The sequence below is a fragment of the Anabrus simplex genome, chromosome 4 (assembly GCF_040414725.1).
Source record: "Anabrus simplex isolate iqAnaSimp1 chromosome 4, ASM4041472v1, whole genome shotgun sequence".
Lineage (NCBI taxonomy): Eukaryota > Metazoa > Arthropoda > Insecta > Orthoptera > Tettigoniidae > Anabrus > Anabrus simplex.
Genome location: NC_090268.1, coordinates 436,576,334 through 436,598,011, shown reverse-complemented (window position 1 = coordinate 436,598,011; position 21,678 = coordinate 436,576,334). Strand labels below are relative to the sequence as shown.

The 21,678-nt window shown below is 37.8% G+C and overlaps 1 protein-coding gene across 1 annotated transcript in view; it reads left to right on the top strand.

The window, feature by feature from the left end:
- Window positions 1-21,678, top strand: part of LOC136872322 (integrin alpha-PS3) — a 238,851-nt gene that overhangs the window by 133,773 nt on the left and 83,400 nt on the right. Inside the window, exons 11-13 of the mRNA XM_067146136.2 lie at window positions 3,531-3,606; window positions 13,564-13,677; window positions 18,712-18,928. Coding sequence (XP_067002237.2) covers window positions 3,531-3,606; window positions 13,564-13,677; window positions 18,712-18,928 — 407 coding nt within the window. The remainder of the gene's footprint in view (window positions 1-3,530; window positions 3,607-13,563; window positions 13,678-18,711; window positions 18,929-21,678) is intronic.

The following is a 21,678-nucleotide window of genomic DNA, read 5'->3' as shown; positions in this document are numbered from 1 at the left end:
AGTTAACCTTACCCCAACGTTTATTTACATTGCAAACTGCACTTCTCGATTTCTTACTCTTACGAAGTCTATGTTTACGCGACCGACTAGACACTGAATGCATTATATTAAAAAACAGAACACAAACTGATCAACTAAACAAAATATACAACAAAAACTTCTCTTAGCAAAACACAACAATCTCACATCAAAATATAAACTAACCACATGTTATCCGGCACGGACGTAATCAAAGGAACTGCCACTTGTTACTATAGAAACACATTATATCACAAGTTTGTGTGTAAATAATACAATACACAATAAATATGCAGTTTCTACCGTGAATAATGAATGTAAGAAACTCAAAAGTAGATTTACCTGGAACTGAAATCTCAGATAAAGTACTGCTCTTTGAATTTACGTGTTCCTGTCTGAAGATATTTCTGAAATAAGATAACAGATGCCAGCCCTAGGCCATTTCTAAACATCATGCTCAAGAATCAAGTTGAAACCCGGAAGAATCTTTGAGCTATGCCACTTTATCTGCAGGGAAGTGGGAGTGTCCATTCAAAACTGAAGTGCACGTGTCATCTTAAAGCCCCCGCACAGCATTTAAAAAATGGCCATACAGGCAAAAAAAATTACATCACAATGTGCGGCAAGGAATGAAAATGTATAATAATAATAGTATTGCAACCAAATGGTCATGATATATACACTTAAATACACTTAGATGTACATCACTAATAATGATAATATGCAGTCAATGCTTGCAAAACATGATCAGTTATATACACAATTGTGTCAAGCTTCCTTTTCTACGGACACATTCGATAGCATGGTATATGTTGCATCGTTGGTCACAGAAGACACATATGCAACCCGGTCCTGGCTTGTGAAATTCCATGGTTCTGCACACCTTATGGTGGAACCCATGTACGGCAAACCTGGTCACTGTATGCCTCAGGTCATATCAACCACGCATCCAGTCCCTGTTTAACATCGCATCACTTGAGTAGAACTCGTCCCATATCATAGCCCTCTTTGCTTGTAGTTCTTGTAGCAGCTCTCTGTAACTCCTTGTCGCTGAGAGTAACAATCTAAGTCTTATGTCTTCAATGAAGTATGTCTCCTTTGCCAGAACGTATACTAGCTTTGATAATGTATATTTAGAAACGCATAGAACTCTCTTCAAGAATCTAGCCTTCAAACTGTCCGGCTCTTGCAGTTGTCTTTTTGATAGGTGTTCCCATATTAGCTCTAGACCAAATATGGCTGTTGGAACAACTTTCGTATTGAACAGAACCATGGCTGTCTCCAAAGATAGCTGTGGAAGGTGTTTAATATCACTAATGCTTCGTATAGCTGCGATGATTCTCTCCTTTAGATGTATTGTGAATGTTGTTCCAGTTACCTGTATTGTAATCCCTAGATATTTGTATCGGTTACTAATTCGTAATTTTTGTCCTTTACACAGGATATAATCATCTTTAGATAATTTTCCTCCCCTCCTAAAAACAACCAATTCTGTTTTGTTCGCATTAAGGTCCATTTTATTATCTTCTGCCCATTCGACGATTACGTCCATGGCAGCTTGTAGTTCCTCTTTACTCTCAGACGCGATGGCCATGTCGTCCACATATATGTACGCGTTAACCTTCCGTGTTTGCTTCTTAATTTCTTTTATTGCGTCCTGTGTGTGAAGATGTTAAACAGCAGAGGACTTAGTGGGTCCCCCTGTAATACCCCATTTGTCTGCCGGATCCATCTTGATGTGCAGAGATTGTCGCTTATTTGAATATAGTTCTCCGTAAGTATGTTGGTAACTAGTCTGGTGAGCCAGGTGCGACCGATGATTTCCTCTAGTTTTCTAACAAGTTTCTGTCTATCTACTGTATCAAAAGCCTTGGAGTAGTCAATAAATATTACAAACATTTTGCCTTGCTTTTCTCTGGTTGTTTCGTGAATATCTTGGAGGAGGCATTCCACTGCCATCAGAGTCGATCTCCCAGTTCTAAATCCGAACTGTTCGTCAGGGAGAAGCGGGTCTGCTATTCTATTGATTCTCTGGGTTATCAGTTTGGTGAGAATCTTAAAAGCTGCTGATTCAAGAGCCACTCCGCGATATGATTCCGGTTTGTTTACTTCTCCTTTCCCTTTGTATAGCATCTTAACGACTGATTTTCTCCATTCATGTGGAATGTTTCCTGTTTCCTGACACTTGTTCATCAGTTCTAGCCATACTGTTTCTAGGTAAGGGAGAGATGTCTTCAGAAATTCGTTGTAGAGGTCGTCTGAGCCTGCCGCCTTGTTAGATTTTGAGCTTGAGATCACTTTCCTTACTTCTTCCTGAGTGAACGGATTGCATAGTTTATATTCTCCTTCTATGAAAAAATCTCATTTTCGGTTCCTGGACCATTTTTGACTGAAAAACTCAGTAGGGTCTCCCCTTAATAGTATCAAAATTTTGAACCATCATATATCTTCTTTCAACTTAATAGTGATCTCACTTCAATACGGAACACTATGAAATTCTTATTTCTTAAAGATGTCACCACCATCGCTGTTTGCACTCCGCTCAATGCTGTTGAGATAGAACTGTCCGGCAGTGTTGTATTAAAGTATTTGCTTCAATTTCCGAAGCGTCGGAGCTCTTCCATTTTCCCTCTGATTGCTGTTCAGTGAAGATGGTTGCTCATCTGTACTTCCTCTTAAAACAGTGATCATTAATGCTGTTTCTCTGTTCATCTCAAATGACCCCAACACCATAGCCAGTTTATATGTATGTTTTCATCCATCATCTCCTCATTTCAAGTACAATCCTGCAATTCTTTCTGCCTGTTTCTACGCAGTCATTCTCGCTGCCTTTGTACTTTTGATAGTGTTGGTGAAGTGACTAGCTTACAAGAATCATTTGTAACCTTTTATGATGCCTCCCTAGATATCTTACCTCATTTGCCAAATAAATTTTGCCCTCCTTTTGACACTTTTGATCTTACTATTCACTGCTGTTAGGATTTTGCAGTCCATAAAGTTGTACCATATTTTTTTCCAATGCTGATAAAATTTAATGTTTGCATGATGCTCTTGAAAATGCACATTTCGTACTATGCACGAGAAATATGACTAAGAATAGAAGAACAAGTTAGGTGTGTGTAGATGCTTAATATTTTACAGGTAGAACCATTCTAATAAACGATTCTTTTCCATCTGAACTTCTTCTTAAAACATGATAATGATGCTTGTTGTTTAAAGGGGCCTAACATCTAGATCATTGGCCCATTTCTTAAAAAGCACCACCATCATTCTGATTATGAGGGAGGGGATGGTACAATGTATTTTAAAAACTTTGCCTTAACTGCTCACAGTTTACTAGGTGCAGCCACTTCCAGAATTTTTATACCCTACTTTGTAATATCACGAATTTGAATCCTTGAGTGCCATGTAGGACTTCAAAACAACCTAGTTGATCAATATTACAGAAGTTGAATATCTGACCATTTTGTATTAGATATCAGTCCATGTCAAAATAAATTCATCTGTTTCAGGAAATCGGAACCCTCCCAGAAAATCTACCAAGATGAAGATTCTGAAGAGGACAGACTAGTTTCCCATATTTACGAAGTAAGAACCTTCACTAATTAATGATAATGATGATGGAATTTTATTATTATTATTATTATTATTATTATTATTATTATTATTATTATTATTATTATTATTATTATTATTATTATTATTATTATTATTATTATTATTATTATTATTATTATTATTATTATTATTATCATTATACTCTCAGGCTTTGATTTAACGTCTCGACCACCTCATTTCTCTTACGTTTTCCTTCAACTGTTTCCATATTGTGAGCCTGTCATCTATCCTAGTCCATACATCATTGGGCACATTAACTCCTAGAGTGTCCTTTACTTCTTATAATTTGCCTCTTACCTCTTCCTAAATCTCCATATACTTTAGCCATGTAAAATGTATGACCATGGCAGAAAAATAAACTACCATAGCCCTTTTTCTAACCATACCCGGGTGACTGGAGTGAGACATTGATGATGATGATGAGTCCTTTTTCTCCCTGATCCCTGGCTTAATCAGGCCTATCTTCCAGGCTCATCTTGCTGTCATTAGAATCATTGGGGCGATGATAATAAGCAGTTGCGTTTTACAGTGGTTCAAGTAACCGCATGTCCATGGTTTGTAACAGTCGGTAGTGCTGTGCGTGACAATGAGTCAGCAAGCACGTGCTGGGCCAGTTCTGCCATCTCCTGGTAAACTGGATGATAGCTACATTGGTGATAAACTATCTGGAGGTATAAATCCATTGGCATTTTGCCTTGCATAGTACGACATCTGTATAAGTGACTGGTCTGTTATTCGCCCTTTGACAGGTACATGTGGAATTACTAATCTCTGACTTATGAAGGGTTACATATAAATGTTGGAAAATATCCTGCTTACCTGACCATAATAATTTACCAAGGGAGATGTACAATAAATTTTCATTTTCTTTGCAATCATTTAAAAATTACTAGGAAAACAACAGACAGGAAATCTGCCACCTGGGTGACTGTCCTAAATTCAGATCAGTAGTGATTGACTGGGAACTTTCTACCAGTAAATGAAGAAGGTAAAATGATAATATTGCCAGCTCTCATTTTTCTCGTTCAGCCCTCATGTGTACAACATCTGACAGGTATTTGTTTGAATGTACTCACAATTTCACCTGTTCACTGGAGATAAATTTCATTCTATCTCCTTCTGTGTTCAATAACAATCAACAATCAACTACAGCATAAATTTCCCTGAACTGATAATAGGGTTGAAATCTCCTTTAGAAGGAGAACCATGAACCATACACTCGCATAACAAACAGTACAGTGAATATTAGTTCTCTGATCTCCTTCAGTTGGCATTGAAATGTACCACTCTGGTTCCTTGCATGTAAGATGAGAACACACATCACAGGACTGCAGCATACATACTATAAAAATCAATGTTTTCTACATGAACACATTTTATCTAGTTGGCAGTGTGGAAACCTCAGAGCACATAGGATCATTATTCTGTCAAGAAAAATCTCGAGGTTCATTGCAGTAATTCATCACCAGGCCAATAATCTCATGATTTTCTTATGAAGTAAACTCCATTTCTTCAATGATCTTTTCAGGCACAGTTCTGTACAACCACATATAAGGATTATACTGATTTAAGATATTGTGTATTATTTCTTGAATGTCTTTTCTCAAGGAACTGTTTATAGCATTTTCAAATTTAAATGCATCTGTTTAACTGAAATCCAAAATACAGAGCTGGCTTTAAGAAGCATGGCATTCATTACAAGGATATATAGATATGCTGTGATGTACCACACCAACAATTCTGAAACAGTAGGGAACACATCCAGGAGGTAGTTATTGTACAGAGTGGGTAAAATAAAACAGGGTACCGGCATACATCCCAGCATCAGTGGGTAGGGTCTGACACATCCCACTCTGAAGAGTCTAGTGTCAGACCTAAGATGAAATGCTGGTTAATAGAGCAAACGCCTGAAAAGCCATACATCTAATTTTTTATCTGATTTTCCTATCATCCATTTAACTAAGTGTCGATTTGATTGCAGCTACACTGAATTATCTTTAAATATCAAGTTACATGAATTATGTGACCAACTATAGTCTTATTTTGGAACTCAAATCCACAAGACCATTACTCAAAGTGTTAAATGTTGGAACACTTTAAATGTGTACAGATGTGTATTTTGTAAGCTTAACTTATGCGATTCAACCCCATTTGATTTTAATGATACTTTATCCTTCTAATAATTTATGGTGAATAGCTAAGGATGGCTGCAATGAACAGCCAAAACTAGTACTATGTATTAATTAGGTGAAAGAATAAATTAAAATTTGTAAAAAAAGTTTGTGCAATTCTTTATGCGTAATTACCTTGGCAGTACCAGTACCTTCAAGGTATTCAGTTAGCTTCAGGAAACTGTTGTAATAACATCAGAATGTACTCTATATAACTCGAGTAGTCTGCTGGACCTCACAACACAGGTTACGTAACCTATTTTGTTCTGGTGCGACTTTCTTTATTGTTGTACAAAAACCGTTTTTACGTTAAACTTATAGCTAAACCCAAAACATAAGGTATGTATTGGCAGCGTTTCTTTTGAAAATGGAATAGCAATATTGCATGAATACACCAGTGGCATAGAAGATTCTGACAATGACAATACATACAAAGTGACCACAGCTCAAGTTCACACTTATAGATGATCTTCACATTAAATGATATTTCAGCTTTGAATTGAGGTGAATGAGGAAAGAACAGATTTACACATTTCATCTTGGTGTTACCCAAACCAACCAAACCCCATGCTGCAACAGCCCCGAAGAACCCTGTCCTACCAAGCGACCACTGCTCAGGCTGAAATTCTGCAGATTACAAGGTGTCATGTGGTCAGCATGTCGATATTTCTTGGCCATTATTTTTGGCTTTCTAGACCAGGGCCGTTATTTCACCATCAGATAGCTTCTCAATTGTAATCACGTAGGCTGAGTGGACCTTGAACCAGCCCTCAAATCGAGATAAAAATCCATGACCTGGCCAGGAATCGAACTTGGGGCCTCTGGGTAAAAGGCAGGCATGCTACCCCTACACCACAGGTCCAGCTTCTTGGAGTTATGAGTAGGATATATTTTAATTTTTCATGTGTTTGCATAATTGACTATGTGAAATCTTTTTCGGAAATACCTAAAATGTAAGATCGACTGGATTCCATTACTTTTGAATAAATCATTTCATAATTTCATTGTCGGGACCTTTATTGATATTGTGTGTGATTACACAATTAGAAATGTCTTTAAGCTGCTCATTAGACTATTTTTTAACATACTGTACTTGATTGAAGTAGACATAAACTATATGATATTTCAAAAACTTAATAATAACTGCTGTACAGAGTTATTTATTAGTGAAGTTAAGACAAATGATTAGAATTAATAATAACCAAACAGAAGCATTTTGATCTAAGACATATTTCAGGGACTGAAAACCTTATTCAGCTTTAAACATATGCAGTGCCCCAGACCTCACAACACCGGTTATGTACCACATGTGCCACAACACTTGCTGAGGGCTAACTTACTTAGTTGGCTGGTTGGTTCCCTAACAGTTCCACCATCAGTCACCACTGAATGGGCATACGAGAGAAATGAGGAAGGAAGACATTTCTTGTTGCTTTCCTTATTGAGCCAGAAGGTGATATTTCATAACAGCCTGTTAAACCCATGGAAATACACAAACCATCCGACCCTAAAAGCCAATTCATTGAAAGGACTTGCTGCATAAGGAATGGTGTTGTTCATACCTCAGTCACTTCAGTACTGTGAAAGTCAAAGATCAAACTGAGAGAGGTTGATAAAATTAGCCCAGATATCAGAAGATACAGATCACTGTAAACACTTCTTTATTTTCTTCATCCATTCACATACTGGGTACCAAAGGCCTCCACTTTATTCTGTCCTTCCATCATTCTTCTTTTGATCACAATACCACTGTCTAAACCTCTTTCCATTACAGAGTCCTTCCATCTCATTTGAGTTCATCCTCTTACTTTCCTTCCAGCATCACTTTCTCAAAGACTGGACTCCTCTCCTCTCTTCTCCTCTATGCCCAAGCCACCTTAGCTTTGCCCTGTCAGTTCTTATTTTGCAATTTATGCGCACTTACTCTTTTCCTTTTATGCTTATTTCACATTCTGTCTTGTCTGGCCTTTCCTTGTATGCTCCTTAGGACCTCTATTTCTATTGCTTGAATCCTGCTTTTGTTTCTCTCAGTAAAGGCCGAGGAAGTTGGAACACACATCTGTTGGCACGGTCAAGAGCAATTATTTGCTCTGAATAATAACTAATTTTTATTACAAAAAAAAGAGCAAAGAATCACTCTGCAATCTATTCCAAAATCCAAGAAAATAATAAATCCAATTTCACTGCTTTCTCTAAGAAAATATATGAGCCGTCGAGTTGCAAAACCCGTTATGTGCAGACAAACAAATTTTTCAGGAAGCGCAAAAAACTGTCATTTCTTATGCAACAAAGATAGGAGGTTGAAATTTTGTAATATCCACAAAATTTAACTGGTAGAACCAATGTTATTTGCAAAAAAACATTTGGACACAAGTTTTGCAGCAGTTTTGTGGAGATAAAAGATACGTGCAGCAGTATATGGAATAGAGTGCAGATTTATGGTGAAAGTGTTTTAGTAGCTATGTTTTAAACTGTTACACTATGAAAATAGCATAAATGGAAATAATTTACGTTAGGATATAATGTTTTGATATCTAATCCCCGCTCTTTGATTTAATGATTACATCAAGAAATAAGTTCCTTAACATTTTGTACAGTTATATTAACAATCCGTTATTGTCCTCAACAAAATCTCCCACATCAATGTCATAGTCTGGCACATCACTGTTTGAATTTTGCCGCTGGTCAAACAGTGCCTTGTAGAACGTGAGGTCATTGTTCCTTATCCACTCTTTCCTGTAACATTTGGGCAGCAATGTGTGCAGGTTGTTGAGCTTTTCTTTCTTAAGAGGAACCCTTTCCTCCACTGGTACTAGCACAATAGCAGAAAAGGGTTTCCCATGGTTCAATATGCTTTTTGCTTCCACCACAATTGCTGTTATAGTTTACTTCACTTCTTATCACACAGCTGCCTGATTTTGTTCGTGTAAGTATGATCCTCTTGCAGGGTTCTCCAACATAACGAGTTTTGCTGCATAACACACGCTGGACATAATGACTTTTGCAGCAGTTTAGTTATTTGTCACCTTGAAATGAAATGTCGTATGGCTTTTAGTGCCGGGATATCCCAGGAAGGGTTCGGCTCGCCAGGTGCAGGTCTTTCTATTTGACACCCGTAGGTGACCTGCGCGTCGTGATGAGGATGAAATGATGATGAAGACAACACATACACCCAGCCCCCGTGCCATTGGAATTAACCAATTAAGGTTAAAATCCCCGACCCGGCCGGGAATCGAACCCGGGACCGTCTGAACCGAAGGCCAGTACGCTGACCGTTCAGCCAACGAGTCGGACATTTGTCACCTTTAAATGTATGGATTAAATGGCCTTTGCTCATGTATTACATTGCTGGAGTGTGTATTTTGATGAGCTGCATACAATGGCAGTGATAACTCATTTTGATTTAAAAAAATGAACATAACGGGTTTTGCAACTAGACGACTCATATATATACATATATACTTATATACTGACTGTTCCTTGGTTCCCAAAGCTCATGCCAATCATTGTAATTCTTGCAGGGTGACACTGGTGAGAGTCCCATACACTAGAACAATACTCTAGTAGGGGTCTTACCAGAGATTTATATGCCCTCTCCTTTACATCCTTACTACAACCACTAAATACCCTTATAGCCATATGCAGAGATCTATTCCCTTTATTTACAATACCATTTAAGTGATTACCCCAATAGAGATCTTTTCTTATATAAACACCTAGGTACTTACAGTGATCCCCATAAGGAACTTTCACCCAGTAATTAAACATGAGAGACTTTTCCTGTTAGTGAAACTCACAACCCGACTTTTAACCCTATTTATCATCATACCATTACCTGCTCTCAATCTCACAGCATTTTCAAGTTCTTTTTGCAGTTGCTCACAATCTTCTCTTGGATGGCAGCCATCTTACATCCAAACGGTCCTACACATCAATATTGGTACAAAATAAGATGAATACAGGGTCTTTTTGAAATCACTGATACATTTTTGTTCCATTTAATCCTTTGGCAGGCGTGACTTTCTTTGTTACATGTTGCACTTTGTGCCACATTTTCCCCCAAATTTTGACAACAGAAAATGCAGTCAGAAACTCTTTTATTACTACCAGTGGACACACACAAAGTCTTACAAATGATTAACAAATAACGAACGCAAGTAATGACACAATTTGAATGATTTTTGCATGTGAAACGTCTAGTGGATACACAAACTCTTAAAAGTGATTTACGAAATAATTGATGTATGTTATGACTCAATTTGAATCTGCATTTTGGAAATTCTTCTGCTTGGACCCTTGCATTAGAAACAATACACAAACTATTGCAGGAAATAATGATTACGACAATAATCAAACATCTTTAACAGAAGACACTCTTACTACATTCACACTGAACTGTAAAAGCTAAACATCATGAAACAAACCTAAAACGAATATTACTCACATGATCAGATGTGCACGAACACAGTGCAACACACAATGTACCTATTGAGATGAATATTCTAGTAGCAATGCCTGGCGGTACCAAGTTTATGGAACTATGGTCATCTGCTAGATGACGGAAAAACTTTACCACCAGTTCATCATCATCAGGATTTCCTTCCAGCAAGCCAGGTAGGAACTTTGTGAACGATATGCCTCCAATGAATTCTGTCCTGGTATAGCTTTCCCTCTCCACTGCATCCCATGTTACTCCTCTCCTCTTGAGATCTTCACTAACATGGTCTGTCCATCTCTTTCTAGACCGTCCAATAGGTCTTCTCGCAGGCACCTCCACGATTTTTATTTTTTAAATTTTTATTTTACTCTTTCTTGTAAAGATTAAATTAGATTAGATACTGTTCCTCTCTCATTGTAAATATAATATAAGAATGGTTCAGATATTACTAAGTCGAAACATTTAAAAAACCACATGTAAACATTTGCCACTATAATGGGGATTAGAAATCCTGTAGTGCGCAATAAATAAATAAATAAATAAATAAATAAATAAATAAATGAATGAATGAATGAATGAATGAATGAATGAATGAATGAATGAATAAAATAAATAAATAAATAAATAAATAAATAAATAAATAAATAAATAAATAAATAAATAAATAAATAAATAAATAAATAAATAAATAAATAAATAAATAAATAAATAAATCAATCAATCAATCAATCAATCAATCAATCAATCAATCAATCAATCTCCAGATACTGACGTGGAGTTTGTGTTGGGTGCAGTCACTTCACATGACCTAACCACTTCAATCTCGTGGCACCTATCCTTTACTCTATGGTCAAGTTCACCTGCAGGTCTCTCCTTACATATTCATTCTTGACTCTGTCTCTCATGGTTTTTTGTAGAGCTGACCTAAGGAACTTCATTTGACATGTTTGCATTTGACTCACATTTCTCATATTTATGACACAGGTCTCCAGACTGTACGTCATGATTGGCAGGAGATAGGTTTTATACATTGTCTCTTGAGCTCTTAGAGGGACTCCCTTGTCTCAGATTAGGTATCGTACTTGGTGGAAGAAGCTGGGTCCTTTTGCTACTCTGTTTAATACTTCTAGTTTGGTGCTTCCATCACGTGATATGACACTACCCAGATAATTGAAACTTTTCACACTTTCAACCTTCTCTGCCTCCAGTATGATGTTTCAAGGTGTGGGCGTCCTGCTCATCTGCATTGTCACTGACTTACCCTTACTCACAGTCAACTTGACTTCTTTAAATTTTGTATTGCAGTAATCCAGTCTCCTCTGAACTTCTATTTCAGTCTCTTTCCAAATGGTGATGTCATTAGCAAAAACAAAAGCATCGAGGTCTTCATTTTCTACTTCCTTCACTTCTTTCATAACTGTGTCCATAAGTGTAAGGAAGAGTAACAAGGAAAGCAAATTGAATTGCTGAACACCTCTCTTTGTCTTAAACCATTTTGATCTTCCATACCTTCATACAGTATCTGAACTTTTCTAATTAATGAAACAGGAACATTATGTTTCCTCAAGCATTCCCACATCTTATCCCTAGTACACTGTTATATGCCTTTTCCAAATCCAGGAACACTACTATCAATTCTTTTCCTTTCTCGCATTATTTCTCCAGAAATTAATTGGAGAAAAAGTTATACCAAGTGAGTGCCTGGATGGTGACCACAGATGCCATTAAGGTCTGTGCCCTGCCTGAACTTAGCCATCCTTTCACACCGGCCTACTGATGTGAAGGATGCGCATCCCCGCAGCGTGGATGCGCCAGAGAAGAATTACTCAAGTGGAGAACAGGGAAGTTGCCGAGCTGGGTTAATGGTTGTGTATGATGCCACAACCAAAGGCTTCCTGCCAATTAAAACCAGAAGTATTATAAAAATGGTATTGCTGTTGGACTTTGTACCTATGCGTGCCTGCCGGAGGGTTAATGTCATCCCCTATCTGGTAAACTAGTGAAAGTGAACAACTAGTGAATCTGTAGTTCTAAAGGTAAGGTCTAGATTTTACTATTTATGGATGGTCTAACCCCTGTAATTAAACCATTCTTGGTGTAAAAATGTTTGAGCCTGTCTAAGAACCATAGATGTCTCCAAAATGTGTGTGTAGTAAAATAAATGCACCAAACAACAGGCTACACAAAATGGGACCATAAAAGAAATGAGGACGTGCAAAAACATTTTTAAAATAAAGCTGATAATTGAGTGCATTTACTATTATCAGGTAAATTAGAAGTGCCATATCCAAAGGATGGATGCTGCATGACAAATTAAAGGAAGGGTTTTTTTTTTTTTAACAATTTGCTTTATGTCACTCTGACACAGACAGATCTTATGTCAACAGTGAGATAGGAAAGGACTAGGAGTTGGAAAAAAGCGACTGTGGCCTCAGTTAAGGTACAGCCACAGCCCAAGGGCTGCCGATAGTTGGGCTCAAACTCACTGTCTCCCAAATGCAAGCTGACACCTACGTGACCTAGACCGCACAGCCTCTCGCTTGGTTCCTTTCCTATTAACGCAGAAGAAGGAGATCGATAGTGCATCTGACAAAGCAATGAAGTGGGAATGCAAAACTGTAATGGGCTATTCAGCCCAATATATGATGATGATGACGATGATGACGACGACGAGGAGTAGATCTACTGTGTGCCAAAGTTGCACATTTACAGCTCATTCTGTAAGCCTAATGCATAAAAATATGAAAATTGATTTTCTATGAAAATCCCACCTCATTTCAACTGACAATTTGCACTTTTGTTAATTTGCCAGAGAGGGGACAACGTCCTAACACACTGTAGAATCCTGTTGCCTGCTCAGTTCTCTAATTTATTTGTTCATTCTTCCATTGACTGTAAACATTACACCCTACCAAAGATAGATGTGGCTTTAGGTGTATACACAGTGTAACAACTGGAAAATGTAACATCAAGTTAGTGAGGCCATGGAAATCTAACATTCAGATAAAATTAGTTTGATGTTTTGGTCAGGTTATGCCAATAGAGAAAGGGGATAAATGTATTTAGTGAAGAGAATGAGAAAAGCTAAGGGAAATGTAATAAATATTGTTTAGAGTTGATATTACATTATTACAAGATGCGTGGAAGTATAAAGGGCAACAGCGCTAGCAGTGAACTGAGGATGAGAAAAGTTTATTCCTGGAATGTTGCAGAATGAATGCTGAAGTGTTTAATGGTTTATAATGAAATGTGTCTTAGTTAGTGAGTCTAAAATTGCATAAAGGTAATTGGTAATAATGTAACGCAACTCTTTTTCAGATTCACAACTTTGGAGTGACTCCAGCAAGAGAGATACAAGTAGAGGTGATCATACCAACTGCAATGTGCATCAACACAACATTTGTAAATGTGGTGAACCTGGACTCTTCTCAGGTTAGTAAAACCTATAAATACTACAAAATGTATGAGAATAAACAAATTATCCTAACATTCAGATAAACTTAGTTTGATGTTGTGGTCAGGTTATACCAGTAGAGAAAGGGGATACTGTAAACGTATTCAGTGAAGAGAATGAGAAAATACTCCTTAGAGCAACACTTCTCAGTGGGAGGTATGCTGCAAGGTGCACCATCATCATCATCATCATCATCATCATCATATGCAATTCCCAACTGTTGGGCAGGTCTGCTTGGAACATAAGCCTCTCCATCTCCCCTTGTCTTCCCACCACTTCTCCCACTTCACTCTTGTGCAGTACTCTCTTCCTCTCTGTACACACTCTTCCATTCCTTTTATTCACCTGTCTCTTGTTCGTCATCTTGATTGCTTTCCTGTTATCTCCATTTTGTGCATTCTACTGGATATTTTTCCTCTTTCTTTCTCTTTGTGTGTCCATACCATCTAAGTCTAGATAACATTTTAAAACATATAAAATCTTAAAATGATACTGAAAATGGTTTTTTCAGGGAAATAACTGTTGCATAGCCTATAAAATCATAAGCTTGCCAGCTGTTGACAGTTAAGCCACCGATGCCCAGAAAACGTGCAGTGCATTTCTTCCCACTGCTTCAAGGTTCACAGCTTGAACCTGATGTGCTTGGCAGACATAAGAAACTACTGTCACAGTCTGGTTATAGACATCACTACTTACTTCTGTGAAAATATTGACACTAAAGACTGAATCAAAGATCAATATTCTGATCCAGACAGTTTGCCTGCAGTGTTGACAGATCAGGAAAAAGAATTTTCATGTAATACTGCATTGAAAAATGTATTTTCTAAATATCCTCTTTCTGATTTTTAGAATAAATCACTGTGTGACTAACCTGAGCTTTGATAAATGTAAGAAATTTATTTCTCTTCCACCTATTCCATACAACTCAATATGTTAAAGTTAGAGTTAAATCCTCATTAATAAGAATTGGTACATGTTTCACCCTTTTCTGTGGGGCATCATCAGCCGTATCATTACCTCAAACCATATCAGGTACCTGGTTAAAATTGATCTAAAATCTACTACAAAATTGACCGGGCGAGCTGGCCGTGCAGTTAGGAGCGCGCAGCTGTGAGCTTGCATCTGGGAGATAGTGGGTTCAAATCCCACTGTCGGCAGTCCTGAAGATGGTTTTCCGTGGTTTCCCATTTTCACACCAGGTAAATTCTGGGGCTGTACCTTAATTAAGGCCACAGCCGCTTCCTTCCCATTCCTAGACCTTTCCCGTCCCATTATCACCATAAGACCTATCTGTGTCGGTGCGGCGTAAAGCAAAATAGCAACAAACAAAAATTACAAAATTATGAGTAACTTGATTTAGGTACAAGTGAAAATTAACAATATTGATGTCCTTGAGCCATGGTCAATGTTGAAAATGAATTAAAGTTTAAACATATTATTACAAAAGTGATGAAAGTGAGTATAGAACAATACAAATGTTCATATACAAACTAATAAGGAAATGCATTCCAACACTGTGCTATTTTTCATAATATTGGACCTTGGCATGTGTACTTGATATAGTCTTATTCAAAAGTAGCGAATAAGTTCTAATTTTTTAGTTTGTAACTAGCCCAGAAAGACGTTATATTTATGTCGTAGTTCTACTTGAGCACCTATGTTGAGCAATTTATTAGAGAACAACTTAATGAGGCTGTTGAAATGTCATTAGATCATCTTCTTCCGTACAAATGATTATTAAAAAAATAGGAAATACATTCCAATACTGTGCCATTTTTTGTAATATTAGGCCTTGGCATGTGTACTGGATATAGTCGTATTGAAAAGATAGCAAATAAGTTCTAATTTCTTTTAAGTTTGTAACTAGCCCAGAAAGACATAATATTTATGTTGTAGTTCCACTTGAGGACCTATGTTGAACAATTTAACCTATTAGAGAACAACTTATGAGGCTGTTGAAATGTCATTAGATCATCTTCTTCCATTGAACAATATTCTGTGTTGATAGTGTGCCTAGCACAGAAACACATTACTTTCACGTAATTCTACTTAAGAACCTATGCTAAATAGTTAGTTAACAACTTAATGAAGACTGCTGAAGTGTCATTGATTATCTTCTTCTGTTGAACAATATTCTAATGTTGATGATGTGCTTCTGTTTTTGGAGTATTCAGATGTTAGTTTACTAGTTAAAAGGGGCTGTCAAACTGTGGTAGAAGTTATTAATGTTAAGCTGTCCAATGTATACAGCTCTGAAAGGAAGGAGATATTCATAATTAATTAGGTTGAAAAAATTAAAGAAAAAGAAAGGAGGATTTATGCGTAAACTTTGAGTCTGTGGTGTTAACACTTACCTTTAATATTGTTGGACTGTTGTCTTGTTGTGTGAGAGGTTTTCAAAATACTGGTAGTCACTACAGTAACGTTCTGCTCCTCATATTGGAAGTGTTTCGTCTTGATGGAGGGGAGTGGACGTGAGAAGGCAGGGCTATGGGCTTACGTTGATGCATGGAGAGGAGTTGTATGCATTCCGAGAGGAGGTGGGGCAGAGTGCAGTAGGATACAAAGATATTAGTGATCTTGATGACACATAAAAGGCAAAACAGCATTGCGAAAGCAGTTTAGGTACAGTTCTGTATCACACAACATCTTTACCCCAGAATATTTTTTTTTGTTTACGATTTGTTTTATATCGCACCGACACAGATAGGTCTTATGATGACAATGGGATAGGAAAGGCCTAGGAGTGGGAAAGAAGCAGCCGTGGTCTTAATTAAGGTACAGCCCCAGCATTTGCCCAGTGTGAAAATGGGAAAGCACGGAAAACCATCTTCAGGGCTGGCGATAGTGGGGCTCGAACCCATTATATCCCGGATGCAAGCTCACAGCTGCGCGCCACCTAACCACACGGCAAACTCGCCAGGTAGAATATTCTTCTACAGACAAGAAAAATCAAACAACATTAACATTTCATGGAGTGTGCCATCACCAATCCCATAATTCTATGGGTTTCACATCTAAATTAAGTTTATTTCATTTTTGTATCTTTCCCAAGACATACAGGATGGTCGGAAACAACGTGAACCAGGTATGTGTGCAGTAGAGGGTTGGTCATGCTGACAAATAATTTGAAAAATTAATTTGACTTCTCACACTGTTGTTATTTTAATAGCTTCTACAGTTTGCCAATCAGATAACCTCACAGGCAAGTTCAAGTGGGCTTTGTGAGGCGGTGTTGCTAAACCTGCACGTGACTTATGACCAGCTTGAGAGCCATGCTGAGAAATCTGCATAGAACACAAAAACACCATGGTTTTCAGCCGGTGTCACTGGAGTGTACTTGCAATGACGCAATCCTGTCAGCTTGGAGGTCCATGTTTCAATCCCTTCTCAGGTGAAGTTTTTTCTCTGATTGCTATTCTCAAGCCAGTCTGAAGCCATGTGCAGATTTAGCAATGCTGCCTCACAAAGCCCATTTGAATTCGCCCGTGAAGTGACCTGATTGGCTAACTTCAGGAGCTGATAAAAAGACAACAGCACGTGATATGGAATTATTTTTTTCCACATTATTTATCAGCATGACTAGCCCTCTAATGCTCATGAAACCGGTTCACATTGTTTGTGACCCCCCTGTATGGTCTTCCAACTGACAGATTAGCACACAATCAATTTTTCAGAAAGAATACACAAACAACTTGAAGAGAACAATTGCACTGAATAATCAGGTTGCAGAAGCAGCAGGCTACAAATTGCATACTATGCGTATGTTATTCAGATGGTGTTGCACTACGGAGACAGAATATTTAACAATGCAAGTCATGATTTCACTTTTTAGTTCATTTTTGTCCAATCTGTATTTCTGCAGCCATGTTACAAATGATGTCAGAATTGTACTCTTTGTGCCAAAGAAGACACCTGTCCCAACAATCTGCCTTAGTTTATACGATTGAGGGTAAAAAGGGGATGGAAGGTTCATATAATATGGTCTTGTTTTCCTCATCAACATCAATAGGCTGAGAGACAGTTTATTAGAACCAATTAAGGATCATCCATAGAATACGTTCACTCGGATGGAGGGTACAGGGATCTTATAAGAATATGACAAAATTGTAGGATAATTTGGGGAGAGGGACGGACCTGTACAAAAAAAGGACATTCATCAGTTTTTTCGTTATTACCAATTTGCAAAATCCAGATGAACATTATTTTTGGCACTTTCCATATATGTTTTCATTCGGCTAAACATAAATAAGTCTGCCTTCTTTTTCTTTAGTTGTTCGTGTTCTCCTCTCTTGAAAAACATTCTGAGCAGTTTTGAGACAAGTCTGCCAAATTTAAATTCTAATAGTAATAAATTATGAAGAATAAAATGAATGTATATTTATCTTCGCAACTTTCTCATTAGGAAATTCACACCATTTTGTGTTGTGCATTGCCTATAATGCCTTCATAAAGCCTCACAGTTAGAATTAACTTCATAACCTTACAGTTCAGCAAGAACACATATTGAAACCAGCATTACAGTAAGTTATGTGCCTAGAATTCTCTCATTAGTTTTTGTTGTAAAGTTGGCACTACCTCTCAGTCATATTCATTTATTTTTATGTTTTCCCAGTCAGGTTAATTTATTTTGGATGTTTACTTGGTGGGGGAGGGGTATCAAGAATTTTTACAACGTCTTACAATGGGGGAGGGGGTTAAATTTTATGGCATTTTTGCAAACATATTTTATGGGTGACCTCTTAGTTGGATTCACAAATTCAACCTTCTCTCTCTTAATTGCAATGATATCGATTCTGTGATTGCTGCCTTCATTGACAATGCAGTAGGTGTTCTTTTCAAGATATTTGAGATGAAGGGCATTAGTGGTGATGGTTGTGATGTTATTAGCTAAATAATTTGTCATGACCACCCTCACTCTGAAAGTGTTCACATGACTTGTGTGGTGACACTTGCCTTCGTCTATTAAATCATTATTATTCTCTGTGTTACAATTTATTTATTTTCAACAGAACATCATGGATGGCCCAATATTCAGGTGCATTGTTGGAACTGTCAACATGACAGGGAATTGCCAAGGTAACACGAGAGATACAGCAGCCGTGTTGCACGTGGACTGTGACATGATCAACGTCCAGTGTGCCAGAGTGGTATGCTCTGGAGGACCTCTTCTCTCCTCAAAAGGGCACCTGGCTATCATCTCCTTCAGACCTCAGCTGGAAGAAGTCAGTAAGTAATATATAGTTATATGCTTCAAGGTTCAACGTTCCCATCCAAATGATGAATCGTCAACAACAGTGTCAAATGCCCTCAATCCATACGAATTGAATCCAGGATTTTTGGCATGCAATCCAATGGCTAGAAATTGTACACCACTACCTCTCCTATCCTGCTGCCAACATTCTGATGGTGAATTTTTTCGACCAACAGAACTCAAACTGGCTAGCCATTTTGTCAGACTACATAGACTTGATGCCTTAACGATCATGGCCACCAGGCAGGCCAATTGAAAACTCTTCAGTACTTAGCATGTGCAAAGCTTCAAACCCTCTCATGCATAAATTAATGGGATGAGGATAAAAATGTTAAATACAGCGTTTTTGTAATATCTGGTGTCCAATGGATCACCCAAAGCATTATTTCAGTAATTTACACCAAACACCATGGAAATAACACCATGTCCACTGGAGTGGACTTCATGCATTAATAGATTCATCCTATGCATATGATTTCGTTCACTCTCTTTCATTTTCTTGTGAGGAAAATGGCAAAGCTGTCTGGACAAAGTGACACATTACACTTAGTTCTTCCAAAAATGGAGGAAGAGAACCACAAAACTTATTGTCTGTCCTTGTCCATGTGGAACTGGGCTTATTTTTCGTCTCATAGAAGTGGATGCCTGCCTTTGGGATGGATCTGTAGCAGGGGGATCAAAATGCTGTTCGTTCTCCTCCTCAACTTCTTCTGGACTCGTGAATAACGACATTGTGGGGGATCACAGGTGTTGCTTCCCAGTCTTCATCTGCATCATTATCATCAGTAATTGTACAGTCAGAGTCATCCAGAATTTTTTCAATTATCATCCGTATTGGAAAATAATAATAATAATAATAATAATAATAATAATAATAATAATAATAATAATAATAATAATAATAATATAAACATATGATGGTTGAAAGTAACTAAATGATGATTTTACAAATCAGAGAGCAAATATGCTCATTATATTTCTATTGTTAGGCTATTATAATAATATAAGTATAGGTACAGTATTAAAATACACGGATATACCATACTAACTACAGAAATCAGAATAATCACAAGTACTGTGCATGCATGACATACACCTCAGTGGATACAGCCATGCACATGGTTGTGACCATTCATGCATAACATCCACCACAGTGTACATGAACATATAGCGCAGTACACATACAGTGAGGAAGTTTCTGGATAAAGGAAATGTCTCACAACACCCTATATACTATGATAAAAGATATTATAATTATTTTACCCTATCTTTACTTCTTCCACAGAAGGATTTTGTTGTTATTGTGGGACCATGTACATAGCATCCTTCCTCCCCACCATTTTGGTCACACACTTGTAGAAGAAAGGTGCCTGCTGCTCCAATAGTTGCTTTTTCCTCCATAAGAATGCAGCACTGAATAGAACACGTCCACCAGAGTGGACTTCATGCAATAGGGGATACGGATAAAGTGCTAGTGAGCTCTAATATCAGCCAATAGTAGCCGTCCACTGTAGTGGACATGATGCATGAGAGGGTAATAATTTGAATACGGTATAAATCAATCATTTTCACGAAAATTGTTATGCTAACAATTAATAATTAATAATAATAATAATAATAATAATAATAATAATAATAATAATCGTCGTCATCGGCAGTTACTCATTTCCGAGTTTACAGACTTCCCGGATAATAGCTCACTTCAATTCACAGCAGTTTGTGTTTAAACTTCTGGTTATTGTACAGGCCAATTCTTGCGTAGAACATACCTCCACACATCGTGCAGCTGAGGGACGGGGGAGATCTTGGCTGGGTTTGGCGAAGTTTGCGTTCCTGTCGCTCAACATCTTCATGTCTGCGGCGTTCTTGTTCAAAGTGTTGAACTGAAACACAGACACTTTGCCACCAAAGTAAACGGTCCTTGGCAAGTGTTTCCCGGGTTTATGGGTTTATTTCTGCCATCTTTAAGATTTGTTTCAGTTTGTCTTTGAAACGTTTTGAACCAGAGCTAAGTTCACCACAGAGGATCTGGCATGGTAGTCTGGTGTCATTCATACGTCACACACGTCTTGCCCATCTGAAGTGATGGACAACGACTAATGCTTTCACGCTCTTAGCACATGTTTTTTCAAGAACTTTAACATTAGAGACGTAGTTTCTCTCACTTGATGTTCATGATGGAGCATAGTTTTTGCTGGTGAAAGTGCTCCAGCTTTTCGATGTCATGGCAGTATAACGTCCATGTTTTGCAGCCATAGAGAAGTGTAGAGATGACTACAGCCTGGTACACCATTAGTTTTGTGTGAATTGTAAGGTTTTTATTCCTGAAGACTGTGCGATTGTCAGCCAAAGGCCACATGGGCAGCATGAAGCCTGTTTTCCACATCCTGTTCTGAAGTACAGCTCGTTGACAAGATACTCCCAAGGTAAGTGAAGTGGTCTACTTGTTCTAGTTTGATGTTTAAGATGGTAATGTTAAATTCTGGAATGTTAGTTCCTGGTGCAGGCTGAGCAAGTACCTTTGTATTTTGGCATTGACAGTGAGGCCAAAAAGGTCATATGCATCCTTGAAACTGTTGACTGACTGTTGCAATTCCTCAGGTGTAAGAGCTGGTGATGCGGTATCATCAGCACACTGCATTTCAGTTACTCTAGTAACACTGGTATGTCATCACGAGTGAAGTCTGGCCAAGTTGAAGAGGCCACCATCAAAGCGGTTTTTAAT